This window comes from Pteropus vampyrus, unplaced genomic scaffold (genome assembly GCF_000151845.1).
Source record: "Pteropus vampyrus isolate Shadow unplaced genomic scaffold, Pvam_2.0 Scaffold86, whole genome shotgun sequence".
NCBI lineage: Eukaryota > Metazoa > Chordata > Mammalia > Chiroptera > Pteropodidae > Pteropus > Pteropus vampyrus.
In genome coordinates, this window is record NW_011888867.1 from 800,440 (window position 1) to 816,297 (window position 15,858).

Sequence of the window (15,858 nt, forward strand, 5' to 3'; positions counted from 1 at the left end):
CTCATTTCAGAGATAACTTCCTAACCCAAGTTCAATCAGTCATCATTCTTTTATTCATAAATGTTGCCTTTACATCAGTCATTTTTAAGTATACTAAATGTCCTATTAGAACCTTACAATAAGAAAACCCCACTACCTGCAAGCAAGGTGTCTGGAGATTATAAGATTCCTATAAACTCCTCAAAGGCAACAGAGCTCAGAGAGAAATGATCTCTACCTAGCATAGCACATGCTCTCTAGGCTTGAACTCAGGCTAAGATGGCATCTATTCCATGAAACTTAAATTGTATTCATTTATCCGCCCATTCATTCTTTTTCTCTGTTTTTGCTATAAGCATCTATTGGATGAAATACTCAAGAGATTATATCATTTTTCATTTAAACTACAGTGAAAGGAGGCATGACAAATAATCCCACCAAGATAGCAGATGAAAACCAGAACCACTCTGGGCAAACCAGGATGTCTGTTCTCCCTGGAAAACCCTATGCATAAGACATAATCTCAGCCCTTAAGGGACTGACAGCTGAATCAGGGAGAGAGACGGGAGAGCTAAGAGGCAGACTGATGGAGTAGGCACTTGATAAATATTGAATAAGGTAGAAATGAATAAGGTAGAAAAAGCTGTAGTTTCACACACACACACACACACACACACATTTATTTCCGGCTGGAAGAGTGACCAGGGGTAGCCTTAATGTTTATTTGGGCTAGGATGAATGACTGTTGAATGAATTCAGGAACAACTGACTGCTGAGAGAAGGGAGGAAAGTCTGCCGAGCTGAGTAGAGATACAAAGGGCTGACAGTTTGAAAAATGGTGATCATAGACTGAAGTCATGCTGGAAATGCGAGGGTTTGAGCAATGGGGATGCCCTGAAGGTTTGGAGCAGCTGCAGTCACATGACCAATTCTGTATTTTAGAAAGAGGACAGTAACATATATTTCTATATTGCTATTAAGCTAATAGGAAAAAACATTTTTAAGAAACTACCTGAAAAATGTTCAAACCATAGTACATTCCTACATTTAAATATTTTGCGGCACATAAAATGAAATAGATCTATGTATGCTGACGTGGAAAGAGCTCCAAGACAGCACTTGATGTTATCATTTCAAAAAAAAGAAAAAGAAAAAGAACATCAAGCAAAGCCATGGATTTCTGTAGAAACATACATATCTATATACATGCAAAGAAAAAGATATGCAAGAAGCAATCCCATGAAACTGACAACAGTGATCACTTCTGGGAAAGAAAGTATAGCAGAGGGGATTTAAATTTCATCTATGTTGCTTGAAATTTTTACATAAAGAGAATTTAATTACGTATGTATTTTTAAATAATTGTTTAAAGCTACCTGAAAGCCTTTGCATCTTATTTATGCTGAAGTTTTCCTATCCTGATTAGCATAATTTCTTTTCTCTAATAAGTCATATTTCTCCTGTACCTCTTTTCTTTCCCCAGCTGGGCTTCCCACCACCGGTTTAAGGCTGACAGCGCCTCACAGAAACTAACTCATTTACTCCCCCCTGTGAGATGTCTGTGATTCTTTCTCCCTGGTTTACACAACAGGAAACTAATGAACAGAGAGGTTAAGCAATTTGCTCAAAGTCACACAGTAAATGGCTGATATAACAGAATTTGAACCCCCAAAGGCCTGCACACCTGACCACTCCACCTCCCTGCCTCTCCAGAAGATTGACTTGCTTTTAATATTCTGCATCCCTCTGACTCGTTTTGTTGCCAGTGAGTCGATATGTAGTCACTAAAAATGAATATTTACCACCATTCCTTTTCTGCATTTCATTACATGACTCTGTCTCTGATAGAAAGGGGGTGCTCCAAATTCAGATTCAGCTGGAAAAGGATTTTTATCACATACTCTGTTTACAAAGCACATACCCACACATCCAGTGAACCAAATTAACTGCTAATTTGAGAATATGCTGGTGATGTGGCAGGCAAATGGGAGTGACACAGAGGTTAGTAGGGTGGTTGAAATGTAATTGTGGGGTGGGGAGGGGCGTGCTATAGGGCCCAGCAACGTGACAGTCCCCAGAAGGCCTTGGGCCACTTGCTAAGTCCCAGCAGCTGAGCTGACTTCATCTGTGTGACACTCAGTCCCATCTGGAGTGGGAGTGGCTCATGACTTTTGTTCCGGGAGTTCCATAGAGGCTGCTTGTGAAATTGGAGAAGCCTATAGCATATGATTGTCCCCATCCCACTCAGAGGGAATATTTTGAGAAGTCTAATTATATGTTAGGGTTTAGAGGGAAGAGGGCTTAGATAAGCCCTTTCTAAGGGCAGGTTGGAAAGGGCTGTTAGGGAGCCCTGGCAGTTCCATGGGGTGAGAGCACCCTCTGCAGGCGGACCAGAGCGGCTGCAACCACCGCATTCCCATTGACCTGGGCCTGCCCACAGCATGGTGAGCTCCCTAATGAAGATCCTGACCTCCTAACTATATGACCTAGGGTGAGTTGTTGATCCTCCTAAGGCTCAGTTGCCTCAGTTGTAAATGAAGGACAAATATCCCTGCTTCGTGGGAGTTGCTGTAATGATTAGAGAGAGAAAATATACCCAAAGTGCCCCGCAGAGGGCCTGATATGCGCTAAGTCCTCCAACAGTGGCAGTTAGGATCAGCAGTAGCAGCACAGCCCCATCATCACTGTCACTGGCATCTTGAACAATAATAAAGATGACCACTGAGTGTCCAGCAGAGAGGGAGAAGGGTTTCTCTGAGAGCAAGCACAGACAAGGTTGGGGCAGGGACCAAAGGAGATCTGCGCCAGGTGGCAGATAGCATGTTGATGGGGCAACCATGTCAATTCTAGGAAGCTGTTTTCATCTCCTCTTCTCCCTAGAGCCCCACAGTGCTGAATTCCTCTGCTCCCTGGAAGAAAAACACCCCAGCCAGAGAGCCAGGATGTACTTGGAGGAGACAAAATGTTTGCAAATCTCAGTGGTGGCGGGCGTGCTTGCATTGATTCACAGAAGGGAATTTTCTACAGCTGATGGGAAGGAAGGCAGCTTTGTCTCCAGTCATGACTCAGTCCCCAACCTCACTGAGAGTCTCCTGCTTTTCCCCTCCCTGTAACTGGACCAGGTGGAGGTGTGGGATGTGATCACTACCATCCCCTTCCTCCTCCATTCCTACCCAAGCAGGCTTACTCCTTCCTTTAGCCTGGTCCCTGAAAAGCACCCGACCCCTTGATGTATTCTAAAAATTCTTTAATGCTAATAACTCTAAGGAAACAAGCGGGGGTTAGCAAGATTAAGATAAGATGGATAACGTTACAAAAAATAATCAAGAAAACATAGCCTCAGGTCTTCACCAGGACAAAGAGAAACCAAAGTGATTGCTCCCAGTTCCACTGAACGACTCAGTCTTCTCGTCTTTCTTGGAGAATACTGTCTTTACTTAAAACTTTTCTATTTTATTCATCATGGATTTTTTTCATTTTTATTTTTTCATTACTGCATTAAAATATTATTTAATTATCTATAGCCATGCCACCCTGAACAAGCCCAATCCCATCTGATCTTGGAAGCTAAGCAGGGTCGGGCATGGTTAGTACTTGGATGGGAGACCACCTAGGAAGACCAGGTGCTGCAGTGTAAAATAAATAAGTAAATAGATAGATAGATAGATAGACAGGTAAATAAATAGATAAAAAAAAAAAAGAGAGAGAGATTGTAAGCTGACATGATCCTTGCGATCTGTGAGGTCAACCAAGGGTTGCCTCACCAAATAAATAAATAAAATATTATTTAATGAATGAGTTTTTTTGACCCTCTTAAATTCTGTTCTCTCTCCTTGCTCTGGTCCTGGCCCAGATAGTAAAGCTCCCTGAACTCCACTGGGCTCCCTCCTCCCCTACCACTCACCCCCACCCCCAGTCTCTCCTTTAACCTTCTACAGTGAACAGAGACAGCTCATCCTCTGTTTGTATTTATTCCTTCATTCAACCAACCAACATTGACTGCATATTCACTATCTGCTAGATCTCAAGCTATCTTTGGAAACAAAGGTGAATTTGTTCATCCATTGAATATTTATTGGTCACCAGCTGTGTGCCAGTCACTGTGTCAGGCTCTGGAGACTCGACAGTGAACAAGACAGACATAATTCTTGACCTCTGCTGTGGGAGGTTCAGACAAAAAGTAAATTTATAAAGAATTAAAAACAAACTTGCAGATAGCAATAAGTTCTATGAAGAAAATAAAGTGAATGGGCCATGCCCTCAAAATGCCCACAGTCTGGGGAGACAGACGTATAAATGGGCAATTGTTAAACCAGGTGTTATGTTCACTGATGGCAGATACAAAGGATGTTTTAATGGGGGTGGTGAAGGGGTGATTTCCTACATAAAGAGAAAGTTGGAACTGAATCCTAAATGATGAGGAATTGGCCATGTGGAAAAAGAGGAAAGAGTACTCCAGACCCAAGACCTGGAGGTGAGTAACAAGGAAGGGGACAGAGCAGTTTTTATCACAGGGGAGATGAGAGTGGAAGGGCCAGTGGGTGGGCCAGTCCTGGAAGCCTGAGAGGCTATGCTGCAAGTTGGTGGTTGACTGGATGTGACAGGGGAAAAGTCAAGGACCACACTAGATTTCTGGCTTAAAGGTTGGGTAGATGGGAGTGCCAATAAGAGGGGAGCTGTGGACTCCTCGGGCGACATGTACAATTAGGGGCAGGTTGAGTTTTATAGAGGCCACTGAGATGGAGATGCTTGGGAGACAGCTGGACAAAGCGAGAGTATCAGCCAGAGACATGGAACAGAGCAACAGCCCATTGGTCATAAAGCGAATGAAATCCTGCATTTTGGATGAAAAGGCCCCTGAGTTCCACCAGAGGGATTAACTGGGGTGAGGTGGGTTTTTGTCAGAGGCAAATAAATCTCCCAAGCAATAAAATCATCTGATATTGCCCCCTAAATCCAATCCTCCTTAGCCCTCTGGCTGCAGAGTATCCAGCCAGCTTGCCTTAAATCACAGGACACTAGAAACACTGATTATGCAAATGACAGTTGATGTAATTATTTTTAGTTTTAATTTTTCATTCTAGACTTGATTCCCAGCCTTTAGGGAAGAAAGAGCTTCTGAAACAAGATTTCCACCCAAGATTGCTCATCTTTCTCATTATACAAAGACTAAGAAAGTCTGTAGAATGGGGACCGTTATTCCAACTCAAAATGGTGGTCACAGGGACTAAAGGAGACTGTTTATATGAACACGTTTGTAAGTGATGAGGTTCAGCATAAACTTAAAGTATGTAGCAGACTAGTGAAGAGCATACTTCACTAGCTAGACAAATGGAAACAAACCAAAAAACCTTGGGTCTTATCATGAGGACACCTTGGGAAGATATGTCAGTGGCAGGCCATGAAAACCTCTAAGTCCTTTGGTAGCTGTGCCTTTCTGGAATCCCAAAGTTCAGGGCGGAGGTAGAGCTGCCCAGGAATTTATTCCTCCATAACTCTGAGCTCCCCAAATCCCCATGAAGCCCAGGAATGATGCGACTGCGGGGCACATGGGCCCATTGGCACCAAGAGCCCCTCCATAAATCAAGGTCTCAATTCTGCTGGCCTCAGACGACTTTTTCCAAGGTGACCTAGGCAAAGTAAAAGGATAGTCACTTATCTAGGAGTGGCATCTGCCTTTGAGAATGTTAAGAGGACCAAGTCTGTAGAAACATGTCCCTTGGAGAGAAAGGACACTCTTTCTTCATCTCAGAAGACAATTCGGCCAGGAGGAATTAGAGGGAGAGTAAATGTGTTCTCATGATTTCAGGCAATTTGAGTGGCCCAAGAGGCCCCTTGAGGCAGACTCAAAGAAGCCCTACTCCAGAGCTGGGTCAGCCTCAATGAAAAGTCAGGATGACCTCAGCCCTGTTACCAGTCACCTCCAATGCAACCCCCTAAGACAGCCATGTGAATCACAGAATCTTAAATCAGGTGACCCATCACCCTGATGATAGAAGCAAGGAAACTATAGGCTAGAGATGGGGAGGGACTTGTCCAAGGTCACCAGCCTTGAGGGGAAGATTCAAGGTTAGACCCTGGGGGACCAGGCTATTTCTCATGGCCTCACTACACACCTCCTTCACGTGGCCACATGTAGCCAATTTTCAGCCCAAGACTCCAGAAACTTAGCCCTACCCAATCAATTTGTCTGGCCATCTTAATTTCTTCGGTAGCTTCTAAATGAGCTATGAGTGTGGAAAGCAAAGAATATAAAAAGGTGCCCTTTATATGTCAAAAACAAGTGGGCACAGAAGGAATAACCATTCCTGATAAATACAGGTACCTGCGAAGTTAACTACCTATATAAATACTTGGGGTGACTTAAGAGCCCAAGTGACTTGGAGGACTGAAGCCACACTCCACCCAAGGTAATCTAGCCCCCAGAGTGAGGCAGGCTCCAAGATGAACCATGGGAGAGTCTGAAAAAAGCAGCTGAGATGACTAAAATGGAGACCAAAAAAAGGCACAACTCTCCCACGAGGCTGTTGTGGGAATTAGGTAAGATGATGGATCATAATGTTTGGCATTCGGTAGGCATTCAAGAAATGGTTTCTAACTCTAAATGGCTAACTAAGCCACCAAAGTCTGGGTTCCCTTCTCACCTCTACTTTACAGAACGGAGCTTAGTGTACCGTAATTGCACGGTTACTTGCCTATTAGAGAGTAAATTCAATGAGGACGATAACTGCGCGTGGCACTGCAGCGTCCCAGCGCCTGGCACACAGCAATGCTCCATACATATTTTTGAATGAATGAATAAATGTATGAATGACTGAATACCACCTTCGCCCGTCAACTTTAAAATCCCCTCGGTTCATTCACCAACCCTCCCCATTTACCCGGGGATGAGGGGTTTCTCTGGCCACGGGACTCGGGACTCCCAGTGCTGAAACCTGGATAGTCTCGGGCAAACCGCACTGTCCGATAAATGTCTAATTAAAGCCACTAAGCGACAAAGACGAGTGATACAGCTGACAAATTTTCAGGATGAAAGGGGTTAAAATCGGGACTGAATTCGGATCGGATGACTCCGCCCCCTCACGATCTTAGTCCCACCCCTTCTACCGCCCTCCCTCTCTGACTCCGCCCCCTTCTGGGAAAGTCACCTTAGAAACGCGGAAGACCAACTGGGCATGCGCCGAGCCCTCCGCAACAGCGCCCGCTCGCGTTGGCGTTCTCTGCCTTCGCTCCTTCCGCCCAGGAAACCGGAAGTAGCCTCTCTCCCGGTGGCTCCTACGCGGTTAACGGATCCTCAGTGGACGCTGGCTGCGCGCCAAGGTAGTCAACGCGATACCTGCAGAGAGTGACTTCGGGGTTAAGGGTGGTGCTGGACGTCAGGAGCCAACATGGCAGCGGTGGTCGGAGTCTCCTTGAGGCGTCGATTCCCAGCCACAGCCTTTGGCGGAGCCTGCCTGCAGGTGAGCTCCGAGGTCGCAGGGAGAGGGCAGGCACTGAAGGTCACGGAGACAGCCTGGAGCTGAGGAGGCCGCACAGGAGGCTGCGGGAACACAGGGCCAGGCCTCCAGGAGGCGGAGGACCACCCGCTCCTGCGCAGTGTTGTGGTTTGGCCCGGAGCATGGCTGTCGTTTTCCTTCTGCTCCTTGCTGCAGTCTGAGTTGGTGAGGGCGAAGGCGAGTTTAAGAAATAAGTAAAAAGAGAAAGACGTTCAGAGAGGGGACTTTGAATTGCCCAAGGTCACATGGCAAGTGACTGGTGGAAGCAGAACTCGAATCCGAATATTTGGGCTCTGAACCCTTTTTCTTTCACCAAGCCGACGCCTCTGGAAAAGACAGACCTGCGGGGTAGGAACTGGGACGAGAGGTCCCTCCTCCAGGGCGCACGGTTGAGGGCTCAGTAAAGACGGACCTGACCGGGATTGGTAAGGAAAGGGCAAGCGAATTGTTGGGGACAGGGCAGGGGAAGGGAGAAATGGAGGGAAATGCACTCGGTCCCCTGAAGGATTTGGACCCATTTCCCAGTGGAAGGCTGCGGGAAAGACTGGGTTCCTTAAAGCAGTGTCATCCTCTCTGTCCCTCTCTGTAAAGGGCGTATAATAGTACGGACCTCACAGAGTTTGCGCATGGATCACATAGGTACCGAATTCGGTGGTGCCGCTCTTATTTTTATTATTCAATGTGCAATAGGTATTCAGTAGGTATCCCTACACCTCTTGTATTTTCAGGAAACTACACACTTCTGATACGCATTCAAAATGGGAATGTTTAGAAGGGGAAGGAAAATAGCCATTGCATACATAAGGTACTAAGAATTTACAAATCCCTTTCAAATCAGTTTCCTTCTCTGGGCTCCTCAGCAACAAAGCGGGCGAGCTGGAATTCTTACCTCCTTTTGAGAGATTTGAAAACCGAGGCCCCGGAAAGAAATTTTTTTACTTGCTCAACATCTCATGGCCAAGAACTGGTAGATCCAGTACCTAAACCCAGTTTTTTAACATAATATGTGAAAAACTCCTAACACAGATCTGGGTATATGGTGGGTGTACAAGAAGTATTAGTTCCTCTCCCCCGTTGCATTTCCATGAGACTCTCATTTGTAAGTACCTCTGGCCACAAACAGTGCATATGGCCTATTTTCTAATGCTGGTTCTTTCCAGCTGTATATGAACTTGGACAAGTATTTTATAGTCTTTCTGAAAAGGAGAAATAAGGGAAGAGGACTGCCTACCAGAGCCTCAAGCTGTGTCTTCTGAACATGAAATTGATGATTAATAATGGCCTTGTTTACCAGTTTCTTTTATAGTTGTTGAGTAAGCAATTAAGTTATGTGAATCCCACCAATGAGAATTGAGTTCTAAGGCTCAGGTCCCTCTTCCAAGAACGAATCGTAGAGATTAGTTTCAAAGTCCAATGTTGTAATTCTAGGGCCTCCTGAGGGCAGAGAAATGGAAGAGTCCCTCTCCCATCCTTGTAGGACTGTGCATTCATACAAAAGCCACCTCAAAAGAATTCAGTAATGAGCTTAGCGTGTTACCTGTGGGTAATATGTAGGTTCCTAGGACTCTAGGACATGGTAAGATTTCTCTCCCGAATTCCTTTTATGCATTAGTCTGCACCACCAAACCATAGTTCTGCCCGCGAGTATTTAACTGTAATGTATTAACTGTTCGTGTTGCCTTCCTTTTTCATCTAGGCTATGAATGCCTTTAGGGCAAGCACCACCTGCTTTCGGTTTTCTCTCTCATTGTTCCTAGCACTGGCAAGGCTTAGGATACCTATCTGCCAATCAGAATGACACAAGAACTGATGATGTCGCCAAAAAAAGCAGAATTTCCTGGGCTGTATATACTAGAAGCTTGACCTTCCAGTTAATTTAATGAGATAGATTTTTTAATTCCCTACCGTTTAACAAAAGAAGAAATCAAATCAGAGAGGTTGAGTAATTTGCCAAAGAACATACAGTAAGCGGTAGAGCTTGGATTTGAACCAGTGCCACTCACACATTTCAGGAACAAGCCCGCACCTTCTGTTTTACTCAGGTTTATACAGACCTTGCCGTCCTCCTCTCCATTTCCACACCTTTTCTCTTGCCTCCAAATCTGTATCTGCTTTATTTAACTCCAAGCCTGTTCCTTCAGGAAGCTTTTTTAAAGGAATACCAAGCATCCTTCAGCATGATCCAAAAGTCACCCTCCTCATCCTCAGTTTAAATTGTCGATTACCTTGTTTCTTTAAATTATAAACTATGAAGTTAATCTCATCCAAGATTTCCTAGAAAGGTACACTCAGCTTTGAATACTCATTAGTTTTATAGATTGAGGTAGCAATGAGTTTGAAGGACCCTCCATCATCATTGGTTTATAGCAAATGGCTGGACAGGCAACAAAGATAAAAAACCTCAAGCTTTTGCCTACCTCCCGCTTTTCCCCATATATTCTCCTTTTCTTCCTGTTACCGTGGAAAATTCGGCGGCACTCCTATGGCCAACCCTTTGCTCGTGCTCTACATCCCATCACTTATTCAGAGATAGCTCTCCAATAATTCCTCTCCTCTGCATTATCAGTTTTTCCTTCTCTGTCAGACGAGCAGCAGCAGCACACAAATATGCTGTAATTTCTCTCATGTTAAAAGAGAAAAAAGCCACATCCACCTACCATGCCATTTCTCTACTTATTTTTTTAGTTAAACTTCTCATGAGATGTCCAAATTCACTGTCCAAACTTCATCTCCCATTTTCTCTTGAACCTGTTAACAGCCAGGCTCTTCCTCCTCATCACCTCACTCAAACCCTTCATCTATACCTTGGCTTTGTTAAATCCAATGGTCATTTCTCAATTCTCGTGATAATTTTCTCTCTGAAGCATTTGTCATTTATTCATTCCTTCCTCAAAACACTTTTTTTTCACCTGACTTCCAAGTCTCCAGATTTTCCCTCTTACACATTGGCTATTCTGTCTCTTTTTTCGTTCATTTCTCCTTATCACCCCGAACTAAACAGTGGGGCCCAGTTCTTAGTCCTCTTTTTTATAATTTGGTAATGCAAAGCCAACCTGTCACTGTACTTTGGGAATATCCTCAGGTTGTGATGTAAAGCATAGGTAAATCAGTTCGATGCCAGAGAGAGTCCTCTGTGCCAAATGGGGTCAGCGGGACCAGAAACAAATTTCCAAAGTCAGAATATTGAGTTCTCGTTTCTACATCCTCTCCATGTTAAACACCCTCTTTACATGAACACCACAAGGTTCCTGAATCTGACCACCGCTCCCACATTCACTAGCCAAACCCACGTTGCCATGACAATCCCCCGTGTTCCTCTTTATCTCCATCTTCATTTCTAATTCCTACTGATCCTCAGGCCACCTTTACTCCCTCCTGACACTTACTATTGAGGTGATCTGTGCCTCACCCATCCAGTTTCTCCTCGATATTTCCAATCAGTCCATCCCACATCCCTGTTTATGGAGCAGCATTGACAGCGTCGATGTTCCATTTCTGGCCCTGTCGAAGCAGGCGGGGTGGGGGGCTTGTGGGACAGCGTTTATGTCTTCAGTAGCGTACGGTGACGTCCGAGGCCTTCACACCCACTCACCCTCACTCACGACTCCCCCGAGCAACTTCCAATCCTGCCAGCTCCTTTCACAGTGAGTGCCCTGTACAGGTGTGCTATTTTTTTATCTTTCATACCATATTTTTACCATAGCTTTTCCATGTTTGATATGTTTAGATACACAAGTACTTACCATTGTGTGACAGTTGCCTACAGCATTAAATACAATGACACGCTGTACGGGCTTGTAGCCAGGAGCAGCAGGCTGGACCATACAGCCTAGGTGTGCAGTAGGCTGTGCCAGCTGGGTTCGTGTGAGTGCGCTCTGTGACGTTCGCACGATGTAGTCGCCTAACGACGCATTTCTCAAAACGTACCCCATCTTTAAGTGGCACATGACTGTATACACTTAAAATTAGTGACTTTTACTATAATGAATTATACCGCACTAAACGTCACTGAACAAGAACAAAAACAAGAAAGATTGTGGGGCGCTAAGCAAGTAAGGCTGCTGGAGCCAAGATGTTCCTGAATCTTTTCTTTTCATTTTCTCTACTTCCTCTTAAAGGCCACAAGGTGGCAGTAGCCGAATGTTCTTGTCATTTTACAAAATGGAGTCCCTAGTGGAAATGTTCTAAAAATGATTTTCCTTTTGTTAATAATCGTAACCAGCTCGGTGATAAGGTAAAATATGGCTTTCATTTTCTTCATGTATTTTTTTTTCATACTTAGAACTGGTACGTTTCAGCTTCACTTAATTTGGGGTTCTTTTTGCCAGCAAGTGACAAACAACATTACATGTCTTATAATTACTCGATTGACCTTCAGAGATTTTACTTTAACCATTTATAAGAGAATTAGCTAGCCTGGAATATAGTCGGATTTTTTTCTGCATACGAATTGAGGGTTCAGCTTATAATTGCTATTGGGACTGACAGGATCATCCCCTCTGCAGGACTTCGCCTGGTCTCCGCCTTGTTTCCTCTGCCCAAACGAAATAGGGCTGCGAGGACTGTGGAATGGGACCGGTTTAGCTGTTGACTTAGCATTATGAGTAAATGCCATATACAGCGCAGAGTTTTTGTTTTGTCAATGGCTTGATAAAGGTTGCACTACTCAGCCTTTTATGGTACACTTAAAATAAACCACATTTTTACATTAGTATAATGCTCAGGTTTTGCTCTTTTCGTCAGTCTTTCCTAACCATGGATTGAACTGCAGCATGTAAAGCCCTGGACTAGGTGTACTGGGAGATGTAAAATATAACCTGCCCCACACTGTGATGGTTGATTTTACCACCGTGTCAGCTTGACTGGGCCATGGGGTGCCCAGGTAATTGATCAAATGTTATTCTGGGCGTTTCTGTAAGGGTGTTTTTGGATGAGTTTAACGTTTACACTGGTAAACTGAGTGATTCAGAGTGTTCTCCCTAACATGGGTGAGCCTTATTCACTCAGTCGAAGGACTGACTAGAACAAAAAGGCTGACATGACAGTTCTCTGAATTAGAGGGAATTCCTCCTGCCTGGATGCTTTTGGATTGGGACCTCGTTTGTTTGGTTTTTTTTCCTGCCTTTGGATCCATATTGAAACATCAACTCTTCCTGGGCCTTAAGCCTGCCGGTCTTTGGACTATAACTGCACCATTGGCTCCCTGGTTCACAGCCCTTCAGCTTCGACTGGATTTACATCATGGTCTCTCCTAGGTCGCCAGCTTGCCAACTGCAGATCATGGGACTTGTTATTGTCTCCATAATCATGCGAACATAATTGTGTGTGTGTGTGTGTGTGTGTGTGTGTGTGTGTGTGTGTGTGTGTGTGTACACACTGTTGGTTCTGCTTCTCTGGAGACCCCTGACTGATACACACGCCCCAAGTAGTTGAGGACATAAAGAAAAGACGGCACCAAGAAGAGACCTGAGAATATTTGCAAATAAATAGGATAGTGCCGTGTTTAGGAACATGAGTTCTGGAGTCAGACAGACCTGGATTCCAGTTCTGGCTCCATTTATCAGCCCTGAGTCATGGGCCCATCACTTGATCTCTGAACCTTGCTTTTCTCATCTTTAAAATGCTTCAGTGGAGTTATTCATATATAAAGCGTTTAATACAGTGCCTGGCAATAATAAATAGTGGCTTTAAAAATGAGTGTGAATTTAAATATAAAACTTTTTCTTTTTGAGCAAAAGCACCCTTTTGGCAAATACGTTCTTATCGTTACGCTGTTCTGGTTGAAGGAGAGCGGGAAGTCAGAGGCCCACCCTCTTTACCTGACCCTCTGACAGCAGCCCCTGAGATGGCACTCCAGGATCCCTGGGCTGACTGTGTGAAACCCGCTGGCAGAGACTATAAGTGCCCAGGAGATAGAATAGAATCATCATAGAGCGCACGACTCAGCTGTTTGTTAGTTCCCTAAATTTATTTTAAGATACAGTATTCTTTATCTTCTTTCCTGCTGTATGTAGTGCTCTGGCCTGAGTATGTCCCTCCAAAATTCATATGTGGAAGCCCTAATCTCCAATGTGATGGTATTTGAAGATGGGGACTTCAAGAGGACATCAGGGTTAGGTTAGCCTGAAGGTAGGGCCCTTACGATAGAATTAATGCCCTTATAAAAAGAAGAAACATGAGCTCTCTGTCACTGCCACATGAGGATATGGCAGAGAGGCAGCTGTCTGCAACAAGAGAATCCTCACCAGATACTATATCTGCCAACACCTTGGACTTGGACTTCCCAGCCTACAGAGCTGTGAGAAATAAATGTTTGCTGTTTAAGCCACCCCATCTTTAGTATTTTGTTACAGCAGCGCAAATTGACTCTGACACCTAATCTGAAAACACCAGCATCTCATTTTGACAACTGCAGTGGCTTTCTGGATTTACATCACTGGCTCCGGTTTCCCCAAATGTCTGTCATGTGAAAATTCTCCCTTTGTAACCAGTGATATTCTTCTCAAAAATAAAAATGATTATGTCACCCACCTGATAAAAATGATTTATCTGCCTCTCATTGCTCTTAGGATAAAACACAATTTATAAATCTTTCTCGGTTTCCCCACATCTGCCGCTCATCCGCCCGTACTCAAGCCACTCCTCCACCTCATACTGGGCTTCTCTCAGTTCCTCACAGGTGCACTGTGCTCATCCCCATCCAGGCCTCTACACGTGTCGTTCCCTCAGCTTACACCCCTCTTCCCCTTTCCTTACCCCTGTTCATCAGGCTTAGCTTAAATATTGTTTGTGGGGCTTCCCGTGTTCTTACATTAGTGTAAGTCTGCCATATTCTCTCTTTACACTTTACTGTGACTATTTAATTCCTCTCTCGTTCACTGCAGAGTAGATTCGTTGAGGGCAAAGGCTTTGTCTGCTTTACTAAGTGCCCTCTCACCAGCCCCAGCACCATGTCTGGCATGTTAGTTAAATGCTTAATGTTTATTTCTTAAATATTGGATGACTGCCTTTCCCAAGAAGACTGTGTGTCAGTAATGCGTGAGTTTGTATCTAGTATTACAGCTCATAGTGTGGCTAAATAAAAGGATTTCTCGCATTTTAAATAATTTGATCCTTGTGAACTTTTTAAATTTCAGGCCTGCCGAGGGGCCCAGACAGCTGCAGCCACAGCTCCCCGAATCAAGAAATTTGCCATCTACCGATGGGACCCAGATAAGACTGGAGATAAACCTCATATGCAAACTTATGAAATTGATTTGAATAAGTAAGTATCTCCATGAAAGCTAGGTATTTGATAAATAAAGATGAGCTCTTCATCTGATTCAGGGACATGCTTTTCACATCCTTGGAAGGGTTAAAAACAGATCATCCAATGGCTTTGGAATGTATCGTCTCTTTAAAACAAGAATGAGATAGGCACCCGATTCAGAAAGGTAATACCAAAAAGTATAACTTGTAAAATACCTTTCTTCCCCCAAATCAAAGTGTGACAAATTTCTAGGAATAACGGTAAAGTTGGCTTTATGCATAGTATTTGAAGTCATTTAACACATCATCAATCTAAATGTATTGAATGTTTTCATGTTAATTTTATGCGTCTGGACCTATATATTCTGTAATAATGATAAACACCATAAACCTGGCTGAAATGGTGATAGGACAAGATAGGGATATAGTTAAAATATTAAAAACTAGCTATACCTACGATACCAGTTTTCTATTTCTGTTATAACAACCGCAAACTTAGTGGCTTAATATATAGATATAATATATAGCTATATTATAGTTCTGGAGGTCAGAAGTCTAGTAAAGGTCTCATCAGATTAAAGTCAAGGTGTCGGCAGGCTGTGCTCCCTTCTAGAGACCAAAGGAGAATTCATTTTTTGAGCTATTGGCAGAATTCAGCTTCTCATGGCTATAAGACCAAGGTCCCTATTTTTTGTTGGCGATGAGCTGAGAGGGCCGTTCCCAGCAGTGAGAGGCTGCCACGGTCCTTTGCCTGGACCAGAGCCAGCAACAGCAGGGCAAGACCTTCCCCTCATATCTCTCTGGAACCACCCTTTTTCCATCTTCCACTTTTAAGGATCTCCACAGATAGCCAAAGGAGATAAGACTGTAGGGTCATCTTTTGTTATAAATAACACTTTATTTTTGTTCCCAGTCCTGAAATAGCTCCAAATAAATAATGAGGAAAAAGATATCCTTTGTTATTTATAACAAACCCCTTTCCACCACACCTGAGTTTATGTCCATGGGGTGATTTTTAGAAAGCCCCTTGGTAACCACAGGATGAGGGCTGGTTGCTAGGGGAACCAGTTGAGAGAGTTGGAACTTTCGGCCCCCACCCCTGACCTGGGAATGGAGAGGGGCTAGAGGTTGAATC

General features: G+C 44.1%; 1 protein-coding gene and 1 pseudogene across 1 annotated transcript in view; both read left to right on the plus strand.

Annotated features, from left to right (window-relative positions):
* The first annotated feature begins 3,495 nt into the window (after positions 1 to 3,495).
* LOC111742114 lies at positions 3,496 to 3,614 on the plus strand (annotated as a pseudogene).
* Positions 3,615 to 7,182: 3,568 nt separating this feature from the next.
* Positions 7,183 to 15,858, plus strand: part of SDHB (succinate dehydrogenase complex iron sulfur subunit B) — a 19,404-nt gene continuing 10,728 nt past the window's right edge. The window contains exons 1-2 of the mRNA XM_011363481.2: positions 7,183 to 7,439; positions 14,612 to 14,739. Of these exons, the coding sequence (XP_011361783.1) occupies positions 7,368 to 7,439; positions 14,612 to 14,739 (200 nt within the window). The 5' untranslated portion in view covers positions 7,183 to 7,367. The remainder of the gene's footprint in view (positions 7,440 to 14,611; positions 14,740 to 15,858) is intronic.